The 26365-nt window shown below is 42.1% G+C and overlaps 1 protein-coding gene across 3 annotated transcripts in view; it reads right to left on the bottom strand.

Annotated features, from left to right (window-relative positions):
- Nucleotides 1-26365, bottom strand: part of EOGT (EGF domain specific O-linked N-acetylglucosamine transferase) — a 48613-nt gene that overhangs the window by 16669 nt on the left and 5579 nt on the right. For all 3 annotated transcript variants that reach the window (XM_066245109.1, XM_066245108.1, XM_066245107.1), the window contains 11 exons: nt 25554-25777; nt 23628-23728; nt 22906-23014; nt 20331-20425; nt 19875-19979; nt 15160-15266; nt 12540-12643; nt 6708-6800; nt 5197-5268; nt 4964-5050; nt 3846-3914 (listed from right to left, as the gene is read on the bottom strand). In XM_066245109.1, coding sequence (XP_066101206.1) covers nt 3846-3914; nt 4964-5050; nt 5197-5268; nt 6708-6800; nt 12540-12643; nt 15160-15266; nt 19875-19979; nt 20331-20425; nt 22906-23014; nt 23628-23728; nt 25554-25763 — 1152 coding nt within the window. In that variant the 5' untranslated portion in view covers nt 25764-25777. The remainder of the gene's footprint in view (nt 1-3845; nt 3915-4963; nt 5051-5196; nt 5269-6707; nt 6801-12539; nt 12644-15159; nt 15267-19874; nt 19980-20330; nt 20426-22905; nt 23015-23627; nt 23729-25553; nt 25778-26365) is intronic.

Here is a 26365-nt window from a genome sequence, read left to right as displayed (position 1 = left end):
AAGCAGCACGACTAAAGGAGGAGTCCAACGGGCACCAGACACTGTGGAGAACAAATATGCCCAACAGGATAGACATGGCACAGTGTGTAATAAACATGATCAATGTTGATCCTTAGAGCCAGCCACCCTGAAGGGATAACCGTACCTACAAAAGGACCAACTGCATTCAATACTCACAAACAATAAGAGGGAAAATAATACCCTCAAGAAGCATTTCTAGAACAAGAAAAACAGGTGGCCTGAAGGTCAGTACCACCAAGCCCATTTTCCTCATAAAGACCCACAAAAATTTCAAAGTCAGACAGTGCTACCTAGTACACAGACAAAATGGGCAGAGAAATGTGAACCATATGAGTCAACAAGAGAAATTCCCAGAAAAAAAACCAAATGAAATGGAAGTAACCAAACTACCAGAAGCAGAGTTTAAAAAATGATTTTTAGGATGCTCAAAGATCTTAGAGCAACAATGGATGGACATAATGAGCAGCTAAATAAAGAGATAGCAAGCATCAAAAAGGACATTGAAATCATAAAAAAGAACCACTCAGAAATGACAAATACAATATCAGAAATGAAGACTGCACTAGAAGGAATCAATAGCAGGCTAGATGAAGCAGAGGACTGAATCAGCAATTTAGAGGACAAGAAAAACAAAAGCACAGAAGCAGAGCAGCAAAATGAAAAGAGGTTCCAAAAGACTGAGGAAACTCTAAGAGAGCTCTGTGACAACATGAAGAGAAACGACATCCAAATCACAGGATTCCTGAAAGAGAAGAGAACGAACAAGGAATGGAGAACCTGTTTGAAGAAATCACAGCTGAAAATTTTCCTAAATTGATGAAGGAAAAATTCAGGAAAGTGCAAGAAGCACAGAGAGTCCCATTAAAGAGGAATAAAACAAATGAAAATGAACATACAACAACTCAAAATTTATGGGAAACAACAAAAGCAGTCCAGAGAAGGACTAAATAGCATTATAGGCATCCCTTAAGAAGCAAGAAAGAGCTCAAATAAACAACTTAACCCTGCATCTAAAACAACTAAAAAAAGAACAACAAATAAAGCCCAGAGGAAGTAGAAGGAAGGAAATAATAAAAGATCAGAGTGGAAATAAATGACATAGAGGCTAAAAAGAAACAATACAAAAGATCAATGAAACCAAGAGCTAGTTCTCTGAAAAGGTAAATAAGATTGATGAACCTTTAACCAGACTCAAATATGTAAAATTAGAGGCCCTGGACAGTTGGCTCAGCGGTAGAGCATCGGCATGATGTGTGGAAGTCCCAGGTTCGATTCCCAGACAGGGCACACAGAGAAGCACCCACTGCTTCTGCACCTCTCCTCCTCTCCTTCCTCTCTGTCTCTTTCTTTCCCTCAAGCAGCCAAGGCTCTACTGGAGCAAAGCTGGCGCGAGTACTGAGGATGGCTCCATGGTCTCTGCCTCAGTCACTACAATAGCTCTGGCTGCAAAGGAGCAACGCCCCAGATGGGCAGAGCATCACTCCCTGGTGGGCATGCTGGGTGGATCCGATCAGGTGCAGGTGGGAGTCTGACTGCTTTCCCACTTCTGACTTCAGAAAAATACATACATACATACATACATAAAATTAGAAATGAAAATGGAGAAGTAACAATGGACACCCCCGAAATACAAAGAATTGTAAGAAAATACTATGGAGATCTATATGCCAAAAAATTAGACAACCTAGGTGATGTGAAGGAACTGGATTCAAGACCCCAAGGTCATCAGCTTGAGTATGGGCTCTTCTGGTTTAAGCAAGGCTCACCAGCTTGAGTCCAAGGTTGCTGGCTCGAGCAAGGGGTCACTCAGTGTGCTGTAGCCCCCCACCCCCATCAAGGCACATATGAGAAAGCAATCAATGAACAACTAAGGTGCCGCAATGAAGAATTGATGCTTCTCATCTCTCTCCCTTTTTGTCTGTCCCTCTCTCTGACTCTGTCTCTGTAGCAGCAAAAAAAAAAAAAAAAAAAAAAAAAAATTTAAAAAGGGCAGAAGAACTGAATAGACACTTCTCCAAAGAGGATATAAAGATGGCCAATAGGCATATAAAATTTTTTTCAACATCGCTAATCATCAGAGAAATGCAAATTAAAACCACAATGAGATACCACCTCACACCTGTCAGAATGGCGCTCATTAACAAAACAACACATAACAAATGCTGGAGACGATGTGGAGAAAAGGGAACCCTCCTGCACTGATGGTGGGAATGCAGACTGGTGCAGCCACTATGGAAAACAGTATGGTGTGTCCTCAAAAAAATTAAAAATGGAACTGCCTTTTGACCCAGCTATCCCACTTTTAGGACCAAATCACTGATTCAAAAGAAGATATGCACTCCCATGTTTATTGCAGCATTGTTTACAATAGCCAAGATCTGGGAACAGCCCAAGTGCCCATCAGTGGATGAGTGGATTAAAAGCTGTGGTACATATACACAAAGGAATACTATGTGGCCATGGAAAAGAAGGAAATCTTACCTTTTGCAATGGCATGGAAGGACCTGGAGATTATTATGCTAAGTGAGATAAGCCAGGCAGAGAAAGACAAATACCACTGACCTCACTTATGTGGAATCTAATGAACAAAGTGAACAGAGGAATGGAATAGAGGCAGAGGTGGGATCACAGGGAGCAGAGGGACAGCTGTCAGAGGAGAGGGGGATGAGAGGATGGGATCAGAGAAGGTGAAGGGATTAGTGAAATTATACATATATACATAACACAGAGATACAGATAACAGGACAGAAAATCCTAGAGAGAAGCAAGGAGGGAGTTAGGTGGAGGGGAGCAAAAGGGGTACAATGTGGGACAAGCGGGTGTGGGGTGAGGGGGTAATATTGAGTGGGTCACTAGAATCCATGTTAACACAATAAATTAAAATTAATAAAAATTAAAAGAAAAAAACAACTTATCTTGGGATAAGATCTTATCAGTTGCCCTGCTTAGGGTAAGAGTAGCCCTTGGAAGCAAGCTTCAATTGAGCTCATATGAAATGTTACCTGGGACACCCTTCCTTAAGCATACTGTAGACAAATTAGATATCATAAATGTGTGCAGTCTCTAGGTATTTCTTTATCCGGTCCTCAAGACTTGGAAAAATCAACAGTGAGGGTCAGCTGCAACCCACATGGAGTGGACCCAATGAAGTCCCTCTTGTTAGTTACTTTTCAAAAGAACCACCACCTGGCCAAGAAGAGAAGACACAGGCATCTTGAAAGAAGACTGCTTCCCCCAAAAGTCCAGCCCAGGGCTGTGTAAACCTCAATTATCTACCTTAACTTCCCATTGTCGGGGTTTAAACAATGTTTTCCTTTCCTGGTTGCGATATTTGCTTGTACAGTCCTAGTACTCTAAGCATATTTCTTATGGTTTCTTCCTGACCCACTGTCGCCTTCTCGGCATAAGTGGCTGAGTGACCAGTCGTCCCCTCTGTTTCCCGAGACTGAGGAATGAACAACAAAAGGGGGTCTGCACCCTGAGCCTGCCCTGTTTTTAACAAGGCCCAGAACCGTGGCCCAGCACATTGAATAGATCTCACTGTTGTGGGTACACCTTCCAGCCATGTTGTTGTAGACATGGGGATCTTATTGAGGTTAAGTATAATTTATGAGTTGATGCTGTTGAAATGAGTTTGGAAGTCTAACAAGCGGTTTGGTACTTTTCAGTAAAAATCCAGTAAGTGAACTGGGGATAGCCGTCAAACTTTTCTAAAGGCTAATAATTTCAAATCAAAACATTTAAAGCAACGTGAAAAAATAAAACGCACTAGTTATTGGAAGTTAAATTCAATATGATATTAAAAATGGACATCAAAAACTAACCTCATTTTGGTTTAGTATTTTCCGGTACTCTGTGCTCCGTGCAAGAATAGTGACTCTAATTTTTCCATCCTGTAACCAAAAAGAGAAGGCAAAATAATGCTGTATATGCCTGGATAAATGAATGAATACCTGAACCTAAAGTGTGATTTTCACAAAGAGATGAAACTCAATACGAAGACATTTATGGAACATTTTGAAAAGCCTAAATTCCTTCACAGTTCTCTCAGGGAATAAAAATGCATCTACTTTAGCCAAAATCTGTTCATTATAGTTCTGTTTGGATAGATGAGTATTTCTTTTCAGCAGAGGTTTGTGTGGCTCAGGTGAGGATTTGGGGATGGATGGGGAAAAACGGCAAAAAGAAAAGAAAAGCATATTTCTCCACCATCCCTAGTTTATCTTTCACAGGTTGAAGACATCTGATTCCAGATCACTCACGTTCAGAAACTGTTAACAGCGAAAACACTGCCTGCCCTCCTGCCTGGTGGTGGCACAGTGGATAGAGCATTAAGCTGGGATGTTGAGGTCCCAGGTTCAAATCTCCAAGGTCACTGGTGTGAGCACAGGCTCATCAGCTTAAGCGCTGACTTGCCAGCTTGACTGCAGGGACCACAGGATCATCAGCATAATCCCCAGGTCACTGGCTTGAGTCCAAGGTCACTGCTTTGAGCAAGGGGTCATTGGTTCAGTTGGAGCCCCCCAGTCAAGGCATATATGAGAAAGCAATCAATGAACAACTAAAGTGATGCAACTATAAGATGTTGCTTCTCATCTCTCTTCCTTCCTGTCTGTCTCTCTCTCTCCTTCTCTATCTCCTTTCCTAAAAATAAAAAAATATATATGTTTTAAAAAGAAAACACTGTCGTCTAAGTACTTCTTTTCCTGCAAAGGTGGTACTGATTTTTATTCAAGGTAAAAGTCAAGCCCACCTCAGAATCCACAATGCAGTAAATCCTCACTTAAAATCATCTCATAGGTTCTGTGACTTTAAGCAAAATAACATATAATGAAACCAGTGTTATGATAGGTTGAGTTAAGTTCCAATGGCATCTTATCTATGCTATAATAAAATGACATTGAGTGAAACATCATTTGAGGATCTGATATGTATTCATTACCTTGGGTCCCTCTTGAGTGATGTTCAGTCTGTACAGAACATGCTGGGAAAATGCTCTGAATAATCCGGTATTTTGACAGCCAGATATCTAAAATAAAAGCAATAGTTTATATTACAATGAACATTTCTATATTACTATTTCAGAGGTTCTCAAGTTATATATAAATATTATCTTAAAACATATCAAGAATAAATTGTATAAATACGAATGTTTACAACAGGTAACATTCTTACCAGAGGGGTATTATAGAACAGCCCGTACCTCATCCGGGGAAGCAGCGAAAAAATCGCTTCTTTAAAACATACCTAACAAGACATTTTAAAAGGTAAGAAGAGATGAATTGTACCTTCACACCAAACATTATAATTACAGAAGATAAATTTTAACCCTGTGAGTAGTACTAATGTTCATGTATGTCCTCATGCCTCCTGACCATCCAGAGTACGATCGTACAAAAATTATTTTAAAAATGTATAAGGCTGAAGGAAAAGACCCTGCACAAATAGAAACGGTAGTTACCTTCAGAGCAGGGGTTAAGTGGAGACAAGAGATCTCAGAGTGTGTTAATCATAACAGGAGACTGGCCTGGGTTACTTGAATGCAAGTACGCAGGATTTTAAAGGAATGCCTCCAAGAACCAGATGTCCTTTATAACTGATAAACTCTGAGACTGACTCTTCTCGTGTCCTTGATCATGAAGGAAACAGTAGATGAGCAGGATTGGGGATGGTACAGATGGGAAAAAAGGCTTTTGTAACTTTCTAGTTTTATCTGCTGAGCTGTGGTTTTTGGAACTCAATAAATATTCAGTGGCGCAGTTTCTCAGGGCTGAATCCACCTAAGAGTTTCAGCCCTCTGCTACACTACTTTCATCTGATGTGTCTGATTCCTTGCCAGTCCGAACTGTAAAGAAATCGTAACATAAGGCAACAATAAAAAAGCAAATGTATGTTTTTCTTGTTTCCATAAATTGGTTATCAAACAAACATGATTTTAAGTTAATAAAACTGTAACTGGAACTAATTTTATTTTTTGAAAAAAAAACTCACTCCTGGGGGTCAGCAAGCATGAAAAAAACTCACTACTCAAGGGGTTAATTAATCTCTGTTTTACATTAAAATACTCTGAATAGCAAACAATGTCACTCAAGTGAAATTTGTGTTTTTGGAAAAGCTACAAAAAAATCTTTTTAAGCCCTGGCCAGTTGGCTCAGCGGTAGAGCGTCGGCCTAGCGTGCGGAGGACCCGGGTTCGATTCCCGGCCAGGGCACACAGGAGAAGCGCCCATTTGCTTCTCCACCCCTCCGCCGTGCTTTCCTCTCTGTCTCTCTCTTCCCCTCCCGCAGCCAAGGCTCCATTGGAGCAAAGATGGCCCAGGCGCTGGGGATGGCTCTGTGGCCTCTTCCTCAGGCGCTAGAGTGGCTCTGGTCGCAACATGGCGACGCCCAGGATGGGCTGAGCATCGCCCCCTGGTGGGCAGAGCGTTGCCCCTGGTGGGCGTGCCGGGTGGATCCCGGGAGTCTGTCTGACTGTCTCTCCCTGTTTCCAGCTTCAGAAAAATGAAAAAAAAAAAATCTTTTTAAGTTACAGAGTTAATAACGAATAAGGATTTCGCTTATCAAAAAAGAAACTAAGAAGGAATCAAAGGCAACAGCTAATAAAAACTCATGTTAAGTATTTCTTTGATGAGTGAGTGAGTCATTTGCAATGGTAATTATTCACAGGCATTTCAAAGTTTCCAGTACCCTTTTGGAATCATAAGTTTTCAAATGTATCACATCATAATCAGTAAACACTTTCCATGTGTCAGAGAACAGGTCACCATATCCATAGGAGCTCTGAAAGTGGAAACAGAAGAAGTCAGGGTATTAAAATCACTCAGCATGGCTTTTCAAGAATGCAGCAGTGTACCTGAATTAGCTTGCTAGTGCAAAGAACGAACAGTCCTGATCAAGTATATAAATCTATCGATAAATGAGGAAAAAAGGATTTTCACCTTGGGCCTCATTCGATGTAGTAACATCAAAAATAGTCACCACAATTACAATCTTAGTATGCTAAAAGTTGTTTGTTTTTCTAACCCTAGCCCTTTGTATTTTCATGACTGAAACTGTAGTTGTTATGGGGGTTTTTTCCTGTGAGCTTTCTATCTAAATTGCAGACACAACCAACACCCACATACACTATCATCTGTACACACTCTAATATGCTCAATGAACAAAACCATTTAGGTAAACTTCTTAGGAAATAAGGTTCAGAGCAAGAAAATGCCTTAAAAGTTTTAACATTAAAAAAATAATGTATGTAACTATAAAATGATCTACCCATTGATTAATGAGTAATGTGATAATTTTCCAATATTAATAATAAAAGTAATAATAATAACAGCATCTAGCATGGTCCTGTGTCCCTGGCATTATTCTAAGCACTTGACATTATTAACACATTAAGTCACACTATAAACTTACAGAGTTATGTAATACCATTACCACCTTTTTACAGATGAGGAAAGTGAGACACAAATTTAAGTAATTTGCCTAATTTGTAGAGCTGGTGTGTTTGCAGGGCTGGGACTAAGCCGTCTGTTTGGTTCTGGACTCCATACTCATAACTGCAGTTGCCTCTCAGCAGGAACTGGTTCTTTCCAGTAATCTTTACCAAGTGCACTTGAATTTTGAAAAGTAGAAGTTAATTTCATGCTCTATGAGCTAAAAGAAGATCAATTTATTTTAAAATACACTGCTCACAAAAATTAGGGGATATTTTATGGCTTCATATTCTTTTTGAAATATCCCCTAACTTTTGTGAGCAGTAACTTAGATTGAAAAATTCAGCCAAAAGAAATGAGATATTCAAGTTTTGGTTATAGATTCTATTCATTATGTTCTTGTCTTTTTATCTTTATAACATTTTTTCAGATTACAAAATTTTTATGTCACACATTTTATTTTATTTTATTTTATTTAGCAAGAAGAGACAGACCGACAGGAAGGGAAAGAGATGAGAAGCATCAACTTGTAGTTGTGGCACCTTAGTTGTTCACTGATTGCTTCTCATACATTCCTTAATGGGGGGGGGCGGGTAGAGGGCTCAAGGCGAGGCAGTGACCCTGTGCTATTAAGCTGGTGACAAACTAGGACCTCAACATCCCAGGTCAACGCTCTATCCACTGTGTCACCACCAGTCAGGTTATGTAGTATATTTTAGAGTTAAGAGTTATTTCAAAATTATTGAGAACTCTTAAATGTAGTGATTTAAAAAATAATAATAATTCCTTCAATGTCTCTCCCATGCCATTCTAAGTAAGGCCTTTCCAACACCATCGAAAGCAAAGTACCCCTGTTCTGGTTAAATAATAAATAAAGGGCAATTATAAGGAGTCACTAGACAGGATCTTGAGATAAAATACATTAGAAAAAATAAGATACATATGAAAGAAAAATAATAATAATAAAATACAGTAATCCTGACTAATCCCTTTTTAAGGAAATTGTGATATTAAGCAATAGCCACCTCTAGAAGCTTTCTCCCACATCCCTCAAATTCAAATTACCTGCCATGGGTGAAGGAAGGACTTCTTTCTAGTCTCATATTGAAGAATATTTGGATATTCTTAAAAATAACACAGCATTTCCTCCGGTGTAAGTGTCCAATTTAGGCATACACCTAACCTATGACGTAGAATTTCTACTTCAGGAATCTGACGGGAATGCTCAGATAAGGTGTAAAGACATGTGCATGGGAAGGCTGTGGACACTGCGCCATGTCGATGCGCAGCAAAGACCTGGAAACAACGTGTGATGGAGGTGGGGGAGATCAGCACATGTGCTGAGCATGCAGCCGACACAACACCAATGAAAAATGATAACCTTCAAGGTCCTGCCGAGAAGAGAGGTCCATGACAAGACAGAAAGTTAACAATATGAGAGAGAGGATACTTTCTGTAAGGATACATTTACATTTATTCAAATAAAGAAATCTTACAAGGCACTCTCTCCTGTTAACTGCAGTTACCTTTAAAGGAAATGGAATTGGAGAAAAGGAAGAATTAACTTTTATCATTATTGGTGTCTGAACTCATAACCAGATGATACTTGCATAATTAAAACTAATAATGAAGCTTTTCAGCATAAGACAATATGGAAAGCCTGCAGGAATCTCCCCTTTTATTCATTCTGTTAATAAGAGCAACCATGTCATGCCCAGAAACTCGGTAGAAGTGTCCCTTCATGTATCTCAGGAGGTTGGTGGCCAACCCATTGCATGGGGGACCCGCGTGCCTAAAGGGAAAGGCCCAACTGCTAAATTTTGCGAAGACCAGAGGGAAGGCTTCATGGGCTCCTTTCTGGGACAGTTTGTAAAAGGTCGCTAAGATCTGAACTGCAGCCACTTCTCTGCTGTCCCCTGGGCATACAGCTCATTCCTGATCCTCAGGACTGGCTCTGAGGTGCACCTGTCCACTGTCAGGACTCCAAATCAGTCAGTCCAGGGCCACAAAGCTGCCTTAGTCAAGGCCTCCCTGGCACAGGAGAAAAGGTCAGTGACCCCCAACCCACACACCTTCAGCACCCTGTGGATGCAGCAGATGGGCTGCGCTGAGAACCAAAAATGCAGGTGTGAAGTGGACGCCCAGAAAGCAGCACAGGAAGGTGGTCACTTCGGGGTGCCACCTGCTGGGCAAACCCTATCTGCCTGCCTAGGCCAGCCCCAGCCCAGCTGCCCTGACACTTTTGCCCCATGACCCGAGTGACCTGGGAGTTACTGGTAGCTGGGCAGCCTGCTCCTTCTCCTGCAGGACCCAGAGAAGGGGGGGGTGGTGGCTCAGCTTAACTCAGTCGGCTTGAGGAAGACGTGGAAAGCAGACAACAAGACACAAGGAAGACTCTGGAAACATGAAAAACTTTCCATCAATCTACCAGGTTCTGCAGGGCAGTCTAGGAAGGCGACAAAGCAATGCGGTCTCCAGGCGCAGGTCTGTGGCCAGTGGCCGCACAGGAGTCCTGACGCCACCCTCACTGACTATTAGCAGAGGACAGCCACAGACTGCTCAGAGCCTCGGCTTCCTCATCTGTTAAATAAGCCAACAAACCCTCACCTCCAAGGGCTGTGAGTATTAATTGAGATAACATCATCTGTATTTTTGTTAAAAGCACCCCCCCACGCAAGTTAATCATCCAGGCCGCTGGTGACTGATGACTGTGGCTTAGAAACGTCACACAGAAAGAGGACAAGAAAGGGACAGTATGCCCTTTGCTCACAGAAACAGCTTCAAGAAATGAAACTATGGAAGAGGAGGAAAACGTAAATCCATACAAGAGGGAAGCCAAAGATGGCATTCATGTCCAACAACTAAAGAACCAGTTCTCACCAGACTTCTTCCCCAACCACAGGTCTCAGGAGCAGTGATTATGAAAACGTTCCTACTGAGCTCGACTGCGAGCTTCACACAAGAGGAGAAAGTATTAGCAAGGCAATTTCCCCTTCTGCACAAGAACAGGACCTGTATCCAGCTCTGCTCTCTGTACACAAAGACAGAATATGTCAACTGTGCTTTTAGGTAACATTTGCTTATGATTAAAAAAGACGCTTGAGGCCCTGGCCGGTTGGCTCAGTGGTAGAGCATCAGCCTGGTGTGCAGGAGTCCCGGATTCGATTCCCGGCCAGGGCACATAAGGAGAAGCGCCCATCTGCCTCTCCACCCCTCCCCCTCTCCTTCCTCTCTGTCTCTCTCTTCCCCTCCTGCAGCCAAGGCTCCATTGGAGCAAAGTTTGCCCGGGCACTGAGGATGGCTCCATGGCCTCTGCCTCAGGTGCTAGAATGGCTCTGATTGCAACAGAGCAATGCCCCAGATGGGCAGAGCATCGCCCTCTGGCAGGCATGCCAGGTGGATCCCGGTCGGGCGCATGCGGGAGTTTATCTGACTGCCTCCCTGTTTCCAACTTCAGAAAAATACAAAAAAAAAAAAAAAAAGATGCTTGATAAATAAATTGCACCTGGACTGGGAAACAGTGTGATGACTCTCTTGTAGGGATCCTGGGGGCTTTGCCAATGCAGTTGTCCCAGGAGACATGAGTGACATCCTGTGGGACATGAGGCACCTTACCCGCCCCAGGTGGATCCCATGTCCTCGCACCTGAGCTGTGCTATTTGGGCTTCTAGAAAGACTCCTTCCAGAAGAAATGCCTAATGCCACCCTGCCAGCAAGTTGTGCTTCCCCTGAAAGCTAGTTCTGACTGGGTACGTGCCAAGTGAGGCCAATGGAGTGTCCTGGGAGTTGGAATGTTTGAACCTTAGATGACTCCTCGGTGCATCTTTCAACTTCCCAGTTCAGGCAGCCTCTCTTGTATGTATTATAAACCACATGTTCTCATCAATGTCATTGTCATAGTAACATTTAGAGCACACGTGCTACATGTCAGGCATTGTGACTATTCTTACACTATAAGCTTTAGTCTCAAAATGACACTCAGGGTCTTGTCCAGTGGCTCAGTGGATAGAGCGTTGGCCCAGCATATAGACATCCCAGGTTGGATTCCCTGTCAGGGCACACAGGAGAAGTGACCATCTGCTTCTCGACCTCTCCCTCTCCCCCTCTCCCTCTTCCTCTTCCACAGCCCGTGGTTCAGTTGGAGCACTGGCCCTGGGTGCTGAGGATAGCTCGGTTGGTCCAAGTGTGTCAGCCTCAGAGGTTAAAAATACCTCGGTTGATTTGAGCAGCTGCTCCAGATGGGGGTTGATGGTGGATCCCAGTCAGAGCACATGCAGCAGTCTGTCTCACTATCTACCCTCACCTTACTTAAAAAAATAAAAATTTAAAAAATTTAAAAAAAAAGATTAAAAAATAAAAATGACATTTAATTAAAAAATAAAAATGACACTCCGGTAGAGACTATAATTGTCCCATTTCACAGTTGGGTGCACTGGGGCAACTCTTGAGGGGTTACCTTGGCAGGTGGAGAGGTGGAGGGGCCAGTATGGGGGAAAAAAACAGGGAAAAGGCAGGAAAAGAAAGAGAATAAGGGAAAAGACAATGCTAAAAACAAACAAGCCAACAGCAGGTATAGTATCGACGTGCAGGCCGAGCAGTCGCCGTGTAGGGAGCTCATGCACACAGCACGGCTGTCACGGGCGAGCAGCACTGGGAAGCTGCAGGCAAGTACAGACAGACAGACAGTAATGACAGGGCCCAACTGGCAGCCGCGTGGGTCACGCAGGGGTCATGGAGGTCAAGGCAACGACAGTCTTTGTCTGTCCCAAAGGAACACTATGGATGGGTCTTTGGTTTTTGGAGCTCCGCCTACCCAAAGGGGGAAAGAAATCTTCCACTGCCTCCCATTCTGGTTCATAGAACAAAACTGTAAACCTACCTGTGTATATGCCCATCTGTGTACATCCATGTGCGTACACACAGACACATCCCACTCCAGTGCACACGCATGGACATACGTGTGTGCATGTGTGTATATGTGCATGTCAGTGTGTTTCAGACAGAATTTCCTAGGAAATTCTGTCTCACCACATCAGAGACAGAGTTACTGAGCAAGGACAGAGCGGAAGCAGAGGGCAGTGCCACTCACCGTGTCCCACATCACGATGTACACATCAGTACTGAAGGAGTTGTTAACGTGCTGAGTAATGTAAAGGTTGACAAAGTCACAGAAGTGGTGGTACATGTTAACACCTACATTGAGAAGAGAAATCTACATTAATTAACCCCAAAGGGCAAATGATTATACAATTTGTATTCTACCCAATTTATCATGTGATGAACTTTCAGCTGAATTACATGAGGAAAGAAAAAAAATTTTCTCAGACATAAAATGATCTATACTTGGGTAATCCTCAATTTACAGACTGATGGGGTTAAAAAACTCACTTTGAAATTGGTTAAGAAATCAGGCATGCATTTTCCCATATACACTAAGTAACAAATGGTCATTAAGTTCCTGGAGGGGGGGAGGCGCAAAGTCTGCTTAGCTCAGAATAGGTAGAACTATTTTTTCTAGGATTATTTGTTTTTAAAAATCATGTAGCAATACTTCTTTCATCACAGAAGTATTAAAAATGACAGCAATTATCAACATTTTAGTCTTTTCTCATCCTAGTCTCTTTATTTCCTACTTAATCACTACATATAACATTGCTTCTGGAAAAATATTGACCCGTAATTGTTTAAAAGGACTGAATGTCTCACGTTCTAATTGAAGGAGCATGAACTTTGGAATCAACAGGACTGGGCTAAATCTTAGCTTAGCCATTCATGAGCCATGTTCTCAGGCAAGGTCCTAAAGCCCCTAAGCTTCTCTACTAGAAACAAGAAGTCAGTATACTTAGGTGCCAGCTTTGTTAGGAGAAAATTCTCTTTAACTTATCCACCTAGGGCCTGGCACACTGTGAAACACAAAGACTAGCAGGATCCTGCTGGTTCCAAGGGACGAGAGAGGAATACAAGTCCCCAACATCACTGTTAAAAAAGAAAGCAACATTCCACCCCACTCCCCACCCCCGACTTAAGTGTGCAGGACCCAGTATTCAACCTGGAAATGTGCAAATCTAAACAGGATGAAATTCCAGGAACTGACATTAAAAACATGCACCTTAAGGGAGGAAAAATATTTACTAAAAGGAAAAGAGTGACTCTTAAAAGCAGAAAATATAAACTATTTTGACTTCTTTCACTCTGTAACAGAAAAATAAGAGTTAAAACGGGTTTTTAGACAGGTAATTTAGATGGTGTTTGGAGGAGCGCCTTTTCTCACCCAGAGAAATTTTGACAGAGTATATTTTCTTTTTAAAATTTTTATTTATTGATTTCAGCGAGAGAAGAAGGGAGAGAGAAATAGGAACGCCAAGTTGTTCCTGTGTGTGCCCTCATCAGGAATGGAATGGCAACCTCTGCACTTCGGGATGATGCTCTCACCAACTGAGCTACTGGCCGGGGTGAGTATATTTTCAAATAAACAAGAAAAAGAAAATTCTATTTCAGCACGGCCCTCTTTCCAGGTTAGCCCATCACATACGCTGGCTCGTGTCTCTCAGCAGGTTGACAGCAGGCATCAAGGATCCCAGCACAAAGAACACTGTGTGGTCCTGGGAGGACTTCTAAGGGAGAGCACCCCAGGCTCCAGGCTCCAGAACGTGCTCGCTCACGAGTGCTGTTCCCAGAATGCTCCCCTCACACTGAGAATTATTACAGAAGAGAGCTGGACGACAGAGTGAGTCAGAAGAAAGACGTCGAGTTATGAACACAGGGAAGAAATGGCACAGGTGTACCCTGGCTGATTTCCCCCTTGACATGTGTTCAACAGGCAGATCAGTGTTTTCTTTGCCCCTTTTCAATTTGCATATTCTCAGAATTATTCAGGAAATCACACAGCATTTTTCCTTGCTCTTATTTCAAAAACTAAAACTTGTCTGATTTATGAAGTTAATACTTTGTAATATAAGAATTATGGTTTCAGAAGGCAAAGCCCATTAAAAATATCAATAATTAAAGTAATTCTGAAATATTCACAACAGGGGGCTCTCTTTCTTTCACTGTAAGCCCAGCTTCTCATACATGTTGATAGGGTGTGGCGTCGTAACCCTCTCACCTCCCGTAATGAGCGAGAGTACCGCACGGGTCAAGTTTCTCCTCTGCAGGACAAATAGCTCACAAGGCTGAAGCCAAGCTTGCAAGTTGAGATGTAGAAGATAATACGCATGAATGGGCAAATCAGTGTAATTTCAACTTTTCCCCCCAAATATTCTGCAAACCCAACTGCCAGAGGAATCCTAAATTCACTTCAGTCATAGAAATGATACTCATTTGCCAGGAGCTGTCATGGGCATTCCTTTCCTGCTCATAGGACACACATGGCTTCTACTCTGAAGAATGTTCTAATGAAGCTCAGTCTAAATCAGGTGATTAGAGAAAGGTGATGGGATAAATTTAGTTACAAAGGTATAATACACCTTCTTCTATTATTCGATTCCCATTGAGTCATCTGATACAAATGTAAAGGATTCTTCTAAACTACCAAAGGTATTAAATGAAGAGAAATTCAAACAATTGCTTCTTCCAGGAAGAAAGCAGAAAGCAAATCCACTGTTTAATGTCATACTGCTTCCCAAAAAAGTCATAGGAAATCACTTCATATATACATCAGAAACGAAACAAAGACTCTTTAAAAAATAAATTACAAATTAACTTCTCACCTGCATCCAATTTCATGAAGTAGGTTGGTTTTTCAATAACAATGTCACACTGAGCATCCTCTATAGGTCTAAAGTTGAGCTGAGTATAGCTTTGGAGCTCAGCAAACCTGGAATTATGAATTGGAAAATGCTTTCAAAGTGATTCTCCTGAATCTCCTACTGCAACACTGTAACTTAAGATCTGTTCATTTCCAGGATTTATTTCTAGAATAGGCTCTTAGGAAGACATGTGTAACTTGTCAAACTCACTAACACGTACATAAATTGATACTGATAGGGGAACCCAAGAGTTAGAAATTTAGCTATAGTAACAGTAGCTTTTAGTTATAATCAATAGGACTGATAACTAAAGCAAGAAAAAGCTTTTTTTCCAGGTGTGGATACATGAATAGGCCTACACCAGTGGTCCCTAACCCCTGGGGCTGCGGACTGGTACCAGTCCGTGGGCATTTGGTACCGGTCCGCAGAGAAAGAATAAATAACTTACATTATTTCCATTTTATTTATATTTAAGTCTGAACAATGTTTTATTTTTTAAAAATGACCAGATTCAGGCCCTGGCCGGTTGGCTCAGCGGTAGAGCGTCGGCCTAGCGTGCGGAGGACCCGGGTTCGATTCCCGGCCAGGGCACACAGGAGAAGCGCCCATTTGCTTTTCCACCCCTCCGCCGCGCTTTCCTCTCTGTCTCTCTCGTCCCCTCCCGCAGCCAAGGCTCCATAGGAGCAAAGATGGCCCGGGCGCTGGGGATGGCTCTGTGGCCTCTGCCCCAGGCGCTAGAGTGGCTCTGGTCGCAACATGGCGACGCCCAGGATGGGCAGAGCATCGCCCCCTGGTGGGCAGAGCTTCGCCCCTGGTGGGCGTGCCGGGTGGATCCCGGTCAGGCGCATGCGGGAGTCTGTCTGACTGTCTCTCCCTATTTCCAGCTTCAGAAAAAAAATGAAAAGAAAAAAAAAAAAAAAAAAAAAAAAATGACCAGATTCCCTCTGTTACATCCGTCTAGACTCACTCTTGATGCTTGTCTCGGTCACATGATACATTTATCCATCCCACCCTAAAGGCCGGTCCGTAAAAAAATTTTCTGACATTAAACCGGTCTGTGGCCTAAAAAAGGTTGGGGACTACTGGCCTACACGATTTAATGAGGCTGAAAGTGATCCACCTTTGTATCCCAGATCCCAGAGATCCACAAACAAAATGGTATCAAGGATGGAATGCCGGCTGATGAGAACGCAGAGAAAGAAGTACTGGTCAGCAAATGAAGAAACTTCTCCTTAAATTCCAGACCCTGTACCAATCCCTTTCTTCCCCTTACAAAAAAGCTTGGCTGAGACAAGGTGTTAAGATGGTTTTGGATACAGAACTCCCATCTTCCCATATCTCCAGCGATCTGAATAGAGTGCCCAGAAAGACTCAATCCTTGTCTGTACTTATATGGCTGAGGGGTGACTAAAAATGATTTTAAATTTCAGTGCAAGGTGCACTGGTAATTTTCCAGACAAGAAGAAATTTACACAGTGAGTTGGCTAAATAATCTACCAGTAAAGTGAGGAGACTAAAAACGGTTTCCCACAGTCTGATGAGGCTCAGAAGTAAAACTGGCCCAGAGGCTCTCTTGTGATGGGATTCCTGAATCCTGAGAAAACACGGCATTCCAAGAATTATCAAGTGTCTCGGAAAGACAGAAGACAGCTAAGCTTCCCAGAAGAAAGGGAAACCTTTTCCTTGAAAAGCATCTTTGGAAGCACATGGCACAGATTCTTCCACAAAAATGGAGACAATCACGAGCATGTGACGAGAGATATTTAGAGTTAACCTAAAGATAGTGACACTTCTATCTGAAACCAGATCTGATGTAAAACAAACACACACAATGCTGAAATACTGTGGTTTCAAAAATATGTCTACAGATTCTTTGATACTTTTTCCCTCAAGAAGCAGAGATTAATTCCCTCCCCTTAAGTGTGGGCTGCACAGTGATTCACCTCTGAGGAACACAATGTGGTGGAGGTGACAGTGTGTCACTTCTGAGATCAGGGCAGACAAACTCTAAGACCTCCATTGGGCACTGTCTGCCTCTTCTCAGCCTCTCTCTCTCTCAGCACATGCTCTCTTGCAGAACCTGGCTGCCATGCTGTGAGTAGCACTAGGAAGAGGCCCATTTGGCAAAAAGAATGATGCCTCCCACTCATTAACAAAACAACACATAGTAAGTGCTGGTGAGGATGAAGAGAAAAGGGAACCCTCCTGCACTGCTGGTGGGAATGCAGACTGGTGCAGCCACTGTGGAAAACAGTATGGAGATTCCTCAAAAAATTAGAAATAGAACTGCCTTTTGACCCAGCAATTCCACTTTTAGGAATATATCCCAAGAACACCACATCACTGATTCAAAAGGAGACATGCACCCTCATATTAATGGCAGCCTTGTTCACAATAGCGAAGATCTGGAAACAGCCCAAGTGTCCATCAGTGGACGAGTAGATTAAAAAGACATGGTACAGATATACAATGGAATACTATGGGGCCATGAAACAGAAGAAAATCTTACCTTTTGCAACAACATAGATGGACCTGGAAACTATTACGTTAAGTGAAATAAGCCAGGCAGAGAAAGAAAAATATCATATGACCTCACTCATTTGAAGAATCCAATGAACAATATGAACTGAGGAATAGAATAGAGGTAGAGGTGGGATCAAAGGGAGCAGAGGGAAACGGACAGAGGGAAAAGGGATGATAGGATGGGATCAGAGAAGGAAAAGAGATTAGCAAAATTATATACACATAATACAGTGTTATAGAGAGCAGAAAAGAAAATCCTGGAGGGAAGAGGGGAGGTCATTGGGGGAGGGGGGATGCATTCGGGGCGACACTAGAATCTGTGTAAACACAATAAATTAAAAAAAAAAACAAAAAACAAAAAAACAACACCTCCTACCAAGAGTCAGAAACTGAAACTTAGATTAGGTAACAGAAAGCTCCTTTAATTGGACTTGGGAGGGCCTGTAGGGGGAGCTCTGATGCCATACCAGGAAAGGTCACTCGCCCCAAACAGGAAGAGATGCACTGCTGATCTCCTCAGGAAGATGTTTTACTACACTGATCTACAATGATAAGGAGGATCATCTCATTTAGGCAACCGCTCAACCAATGAAAGACAGTTACAACTCAGCCAATGAAAAGCTGCTACACTTCAAACTCCTAGGTCCTCCAACAGGCTCTTTGCGTATAACAACCCTTTTAAACTCCCTTTTCCCTCTGTAAAATAATGTTCCTCTCCTTTGTTCTCCAGATTTGGGCATGGTTCACCAACAGACTGCATATCCTTAATTGCAATTCTCTGTTATTCCCAAATAAACATATTTTGCTGGAGAAACATTAAGTTATATTCATTAAAGGGCAACAATGACAACATGAGTGAGCTCAGAAGCAGAGTTTCCAGCCCCAGTTGAATCTAGAAATGAATACAGCCCTCCTCAACCACTCAACTGAGACCCTGAGCCAGAACCACCCAGCTCAGCTGCCTCCAAATCCTACCCATCAGAAGCTTGTCTTAAACTGCTCGATTTTCAAGTAATTTTCACACAGCAATAATGAATATAATATACTCTAGGATATATTTTTGGGTAATTTGTTCCACAGCAATAAATAACCAATGCAAATATCACATAGGAAACTACCATGTAGAATCAGATATCAAAATGTACTTAGGGCCCCTGCCGGTTAGCTCATTGGATAGAGCGTTGGCCTGGTGTATTGACGTCCCAGGTTCAATACCCCCACTCCCCAGTCAGGGCACACAGGAGACGTGATCATCTGCATCTGGACTGCTGTAGTGGTTATATATCCACCTAGACATGTGGTATAAGTTTCATAGAACTATACATTACCCCCCCAAAATAAAAGCATATAAGCACTAGTAAAATCCAAATGTGTTCATCAATAATACTATATAATGTCAAATTCCTGCCTCTGCTAATTGTGCTATGGTGATATAAGGTGTCCTCATTAGAGGAAGCCAGGATAAGGGTACAATGAGAACTCCTTGTACTATTTTTAAACTTAACTTTGATTCTAAAAGTATATATTTTAAAATAAAGGTTTTTTTACTCTAATTCCTTAATTTCTAGAGATGGTAAATTTCTTGATAGACCATAAAACTAGATTTTGAAAATGTTTTAAGTCAAAATGTATTGGCTAATTTATATTAAGCTCTAAAAGCTGATCAATGGTGTTGAGAGGAGGGTAGGATTTGTGATTAGGAGAGAGCTTGGGGTACTGATGATGGTCTATTTTTGATCTGGGTAAGAATTACACAGGTAGGTTTACTCGTTCATAATCCAAACTGTATATACTTCTATACATGATTGTTATATACCTCAAAAATATGTATTTCCTTTTATAAATGTATTCCCCAAAACACATGCAGCAATTATGAAGCGTTAATAAAAATGTATTATTTTTAAACTATTTTTTTCTTTCATTAGCAAACAATAATTACTGTACCGTACTTCCTAATACTTTTCAAATGTAAGAGTATTTAATTTAAATATAACTGATGGATCAGCTCTCTAGCCATCACTCTCTAAAAATTCAAGGCCAAATTAGTCATAAATGAAGAAACATTTTCCATTTGAAAGTCCCCACCAAAATCTGCAAGTACCAGAAATAAAGGCAAATATTTCACAAACATAGTAAAAAATAAAAAATCTCACCAAGACTGTAGAGGGCTTTTGCGCTGACCTTCAGATATCAACGTTTGAATGTCAAGTTTACAGTGTCCTCCAATTTCACCAGTCTGAAAAAAATCTTCCTTAAATCTGGTGAATAACAAAAAATTAAATTGAGCTTGGAAAATTTTTTCATGACTCAAGCACATGGGATGTAACCAAAGTAGTTTACCAATTTCCAAAATCAGTTTTTCATCAGAATTTAACTCTTTAGAATAGAATATTTCAAATGTATAGAAAAGTAGTAGAATGCTACAGGAAGCTGACAGACCCATAATCCAGCTTAACAATGATCAACTCATGGCCAATCTGCATCTTCCATCCTCCACCTGCACCAACCTCATCGCCATATAATTATGAAGAAAATCCAAGGCATATCCACCAGGGCCTGAGACTGTTTCAGAATTTCCATTAGATTTTAACATCAACAACTTTAAGTACCTGTCATGGTTTCTCTTGATGTTTCTTAAATCAAGATAGAGATTAGCTGCTCTGCAATACTGAAGGTAACGGGAACATACCAGACTTGAGTCATTCTGAAATAAGGTTGAGAAAAAATAAAAAGCAACTCTCAGTATTAATATTTTAAGGACACACCCGGACTTACTACACATGCTGACCAATGAAGTTCAAACCACAGTGTGATGAGGCAAGCTTTCTGAAGACTACTCCTGTTTAAGGACTTTCCCCCTCCCAAGCAGGCTTTGGCCAAGCCTATATTTGCCCATTTTCACACTTCTAGGTGACTAAGAACTCCCACATGTTCTATTTTTATCACCTCAAAATTTAAAGACTAGAGCTGAATGTGTGGTTCAGTCCTCGAAGAAAAAAAGCACTAAGAACCATCAGTACCACAACAGTTGTGTGGAAAAGCATTTTTCAAAGTAGAGCCCAACACAACAAGGAAGAATGCACAGGAGACATTAAAATGCAAGGCTAAAAGAGTAGTGTGCCAGTATGACAAGAGCTACTCTCTGCATCCATAAAACTGATGGGCACCCATCTCAGCAGTAACATGAGGGCAATGTTTTCTAAATCACTGAAAGAAATGAGCTTAAGGGTCAACTACCTGTGCCTGTTGCTGTCTCTACCAATCTTGTGCTGAAAGAAGTTTCAGAACTTTTATCTCTCTGGATTTTCTTTATAGATGTAAATGCCATTTCACTGTTTTTTTCCCATTAAGTCCCATAAATACAAGCCCTTTGCCTTGATCTACAACAGAGGGAGTCAACCTTTTTATACCTACCGCCCACTTTTGTATCCCTGTTAGTAGTAAAATTTTCTAACCGCCCACCGGTTCCACAGTAATGGTGATTTATAAAGTAGGGAAGTAGCTTTACTTGATAAAATTTATAAAGCAGAGTTACAGCAAGTTAAAACATATAATAACAATTACTTACCAAGTACTTTTTGTCGGATTTTCGCTAAGTTTGGCAAAATAAATCTTTATAAAACAACTTACTATAGTTAAATCTTTTTATTTATACTTTGGTTGCTCCGCTACCGCCCACCATGAAAGCTGGAACGCCCACTAGTGGGCGGTAGGGACCAGGTTGACTACCACTGCTCTACATGGTGCTTTGGAATCCACAGTTGGTAAGGGAGTACATTCTGATAGCACAAAGCATATGGAGGTAGATACTGGCCCAGAAAGGATTCAACAAACTGCCTTGGAAGAGGTGAGCAAGGGGTGTTGGGGCTCTTCCCTTGCCCTTTTCACATGAACAGCTAGACTCAGGCCAGAGGATTCAACTTAAATAAAACATCTGCTGCCTGATCCGGTGGTGGCACAGTGGATAAAGTGTTGGCCTGGGACACTGAGGACTCAGGTCTGAAACCCCAAGACTGCAGGCTTGAGCGCAGGCTCATCCAGCTTGAGCACAGGCTCACCAGCTTGAGCAAAGTTGCTGGCTTAAGCGAGGGATCATAGACATGACCCCAAGGTTGCTGGCTTGATCCCAACCTCGCTAACTTGAGTAAGGGGTCACGGGCTTTGCTGCAGCCCCCCACTCCAGGCACATATGTGAAAGCAATCAATGAACAACTAAGGTGCCAGAACAAAGAACTGATGTGTTTCATCTCTCTCCTTTCCTAACTGTCCCCATCTGTCACTCTCTGCCTCTCTCACTAAAAAAAAACAAAAAACAAAAAACAAAAAAAACAAACCTGTTAAAGGCATTGAAAAAAATTTTTTTTCTTGAATTTTCTGATAGCCAGGAGATAATGGAGATGCCTGCAACATCAGAGACTCAACCAGGGTTCAGAACACTGGGAGATCACTAAACCTTAATCCCAAGTGCTTACAACTCCCTGGACCTTTGAAGACACACACTGAGCCATCTGCTGGAACCCATGCCCTGCACTGAGCATATTTATAACAGAGTCTCATTTCATCCTTACCACAAGCTCTGAAACTGGCATGGCTTAAAAGCAGAAGAAAAATATGGACAGTTGGGTGCCCCGTCCAAGAATCAGGATTTGAACCTGCAGTGTGGCCTCTCTCCTGCTACTGATTATCCCAAACTGCCCCTGGGCAATGGTCTGCTTCACTGAGAGCAATGTGGCAGGATGGACACAAGATCTGCATCCTAACTCTAGAGGTATAATTCGTGTAGCAGCTGTGTGGTCTTAGAGAAGTTACTTAACGCCTCTGAGGACCCTGTTTTCCTCCCTGCCCTGGCTCTCTGCTCTGCTGGTAAGAATCCTGCCAGCTCACATACAGAACAGCTCTCTGCAAACTGTCAAGTCCTAAGCGGACAGCAGTATGGTGGGTGTCCCAAACTACTTGCTAGGAAATGTGTAAAGATGCAGTTTACCAATTTATCTGATATATGCATGAAACGACAACATGGTTTCCAAAAGGTACAGAACAACTTGTTTTTGGAGATGAAATAAAAGTCTACACCAATCAATACAAGAGTTAGGAGTCCTTTTAGAGTGCCGTCCACCTTGTTTCTACAACACGCTCTAAAGGGCACCGGCATGTTAAAGGACACCAGCGGCGCGGGCTGCCCACCATCCGCTCCGGTTGACAGAGCACGCGCAGCTCCCGCAGGCGCGCTCCCGCATATCCAAAGTCCGCCTGTTCCCAGAATGTGTCCCGGGCCGACTCCAGCGTGTCCGTCCTACGTGCAAACAAACATGTTCGTTCTGTCACTTCCTTTTTTTTTTTTTTAACCTTTTCTGAACCTTGAATCTTTTTTCTAAAGGTTAAATTGCTAGAAGTTTCTCATTAATTTTTTAAAAATAAACTATCATGATTTTCCTAAAACGATCTTTTACTACATGAAGTTACTGATATAAATTATTTACATACTTAGTTCCTTATCATACAAATACACACACAAATGTATGAAGTTAGGGCCAACTGGAGCCAAAGAGAATGGACTGTTAATTGCTGTATTTTCCTTATTACATTGGCTTTGCATGTATTGAAAACAGTAATTACATTTACCTTTTCCCTCCAGAATCATGAGGAAAACATCAATTTATCTTCTTAGTGTTTGCTGGGAAAAACATTTCTGTGATCTACATATACTGTTTTTTCCCTCTAGCAGAGGAAATGACAGATATTCCTGGGGAGGGGGGGACTTGTCACATTGAATCCAACGTAAACAAATTGATATCTAAAGGAATTACTATCTCAAACGAAAGGAGCCTAGCTGGGAGCTGAAGTATCAGCATACACTGTGGAGAAAAGAGACTTACAGGGGAGGAATTATCCCATCTGGAACTTACCACCCCACGTCCAGGTAGGTGCACACAGGGTAACTGAACCGGAATCCTGGGGGGCAGGACTCCTCATAGCCCCAGCAGGACTTCAGATTTTCTAAGTGCTTCTAGAATATAAAACATGTGCATTTAGACTGGGCGCCCTTCTTCTGACAGGGAGGGCTCTTAGATTATCCAACGAAGAAAACAGCTTTATAGAACTTTTACTTTTATATTCTACAGTATATACTCATGCAATAAAAATAACTGGAATAAATTCTAAGAATAGCAATCTTAAGACTCCTAATAACAATTCCCTTTAATCCACACCCTCCCCATGTCTGGCCCCTAACCAAACATCTAGGCTTTAGCTAATTACCAAAGACCACTTGAACTGAAATTTCTGGAAGCAGCTTCATGAAACAGCCTTTTTCAGTAACCAAAGTGATTCGAAAATCAGTCTGTAAAGACTGATTAAAATTCTTAAAATGGAATTTATGTCACCGAAAGAATCAGAGCTAAATTAAATGGATCAACTTGATTCATCCATCAAGGTCAGCAGAGACTCCACGAGGCATAGACAGCTCTGCAACCCATGATGGACAGACGCCTAGAGAGCACCTGCGCAGCCGGGGAGCCGGGGAGCGTGGGCTGGCTCCCCGCTGGCTCCCGGACTGGCTCCCGGGCTGGCTCCCCGACTGGTTCCCCAGCTGGCTCCCCGGATGGTTCCCCGGCTGGCTCCCCGGCTGGCTCCCCAACTGGTTTCCCGACTGGCTCCCCAGCTGGCTCCCCGACTGGCTCCCCGGATGGTTCCCCGGCTGGCTCCCCGGATGGTTCCCCGGCTGGCTCCCCGACTGGTTCCCCGACTGGCTCCCCAGCTGGCTCCCCGACTGGCTCCCCAGCTGGCTCCCCGACTGGCTCCCCGGATGGTTCCCCGGCTGGCTCCCCGACTGGTTTCCCGACTGGCTCCCCAGCTGGCTCCCCGACTGGCTCCCCGGCTGGCTCCCCGACTGGCTCCCCGGCTGGCTCCCCGGATGGTTCCCCGGCTGGCTCCCCGACTGGCTCCCGGGCTGGCTCCCCGACTGACTCCCTAGCTGGCTCCCGGGCTGGCTCCCCGACTGGTTCCCCGGCTGGCTCCCGGGCTGGCTCCCGGGCTGGCTCCCCGACTGGCTTCCTGCCGGCTTCCGGGCCTGCTTCTCAGAGGGCTTCCCGTGCCAGCACTGTGGGAAAGGAAGTGCCTCACATGCCCAGCTTTGATCTCTAGGGCCTCATGAGCCGTCTTAATAGGCTCCATTCTGAGGCCTTTCCAACAACTCTAAAACAGAAGGAAAGCCAGAGTAGCAATCTCAAACCAGAGTAGCAATCTCAATTATGTGGAGACATGGGGGAAGGTGTTGTTATCAAAATTAAGTGCTAAAAAACATCTTAAGTGCAACTGAAGGAAAAAGTGTGAAATTCTTTCATTTTTAAATGTATTGATTTTAGAGAGTAAATAGAGAAAGAGGGAGAAACATCGATTTTGTTATTCCACTTATTCACTGATTCTCTGTCTGATTCTTGTATGTGCCCTGACCAGGGAACTGCAACCTTGGCATTTTGAAATGAGGCTTTAACCAACGGAGCTACCCAGCTGGGCTGAGATTCTTTAGTTACTTTTCACCAGACATTTTTTTTCTGCATATAATCTAATTTGATTCATTTATAGAGTATACAAATAGTATTGTTTGCCCATTTATCTTACTAGTGATTTAAATTTTAAATCTCACTCTTGTAAGTGGGACACAATTTTAAACAAATCTTGGTCACTTGGAAGCATTATATGAAATACACTGACTGACTCAAATTTACAACCAAAAGATAAAATTCTACCTTCAAGTTCAAGTAATAAAGCAGAATTAGCAAAGTAGCTTAAATTGCATACTTTTAATAAATAAGATAAGAAATAATGCTTACCTTATAAGGACAATGTGGGTCTTTCTTACAGACTGTGGCAATATGCCCGTTGTTGTGCAAAAAGTAGGGAATGTGCTCCTCTGGCAAGCGGATGCTGGCATAGTTAAACAGAGGCTTGTCTGGAATGCCGCTGACCTCAGGAGAAGACCCATCCTGGCTATTTAGTTGGATGTCATGAAGCAATACTCCAAAGACAAGCAGCATTAACATAGCCACCTCCAAACCTAAAGATCAAATTGTAAACATGTTTATTAAGACATATCCTTTAAAAATCAAAGGGGTCAAGAGCTAAGCATAATTACTACAAACTTTGCTACATCACTGAGTAAGTTCCTTTATTGTTCATCTGTTATGTGTCAGCCACTGTGTTAAGAGCTGTAACACTAAAATTCTTTAACTTCAATGGCAGTGATTCTCAAACTTTTTAAAGTCGGGGCGCATTTAAAATCCTACAAATAATTGTAGGAGCACTATATACAAATTTCTGAGAAATATGTTATAATAATGAAGTCAAATATTAAAGAAAAAATATAAAGTCCAAGTGTGCTTTTATGGTAATTAAATGAAATAAATATGACAAAATTAAATTTATTCTAACATTAAAAAACATTTTTATGTTACATTTTTTGAGTTATGCTCTTTAGAATTCATAAAAAAGAGGGGTTAAAAAATTAAAAAATGACAAAAAGGTTATCTTTTTATATATATAGATACATTCTTAGTAAGATTTAGTAAATTCGGCAGGTTCCAGCATGAATGTGTTAATTTTTTCATTCTTGTGTTTATGAGAAACATAAATAATGATGTGTTAA

The sequence above is a fragment of the Saccopteryx bilineata genome, chromosome 10 (assembly GCF_036850765.1).
Source record: "Saccopteryx bilineata isolate mSacBil1 chromosome 10, mSacBil1_pri_phased_curated, whole genome shotgun sequence".
NCBI classification, from domain to species: Eukaryota; Metazoa; Chordata; class Mammalia; order Chiroptera; family Emballonuridae; genus Saccopteryx; species Saccopteryx bilineata.
This window is presented reverse-complemented; position numbering and strand designations above follow the sequence as displayed.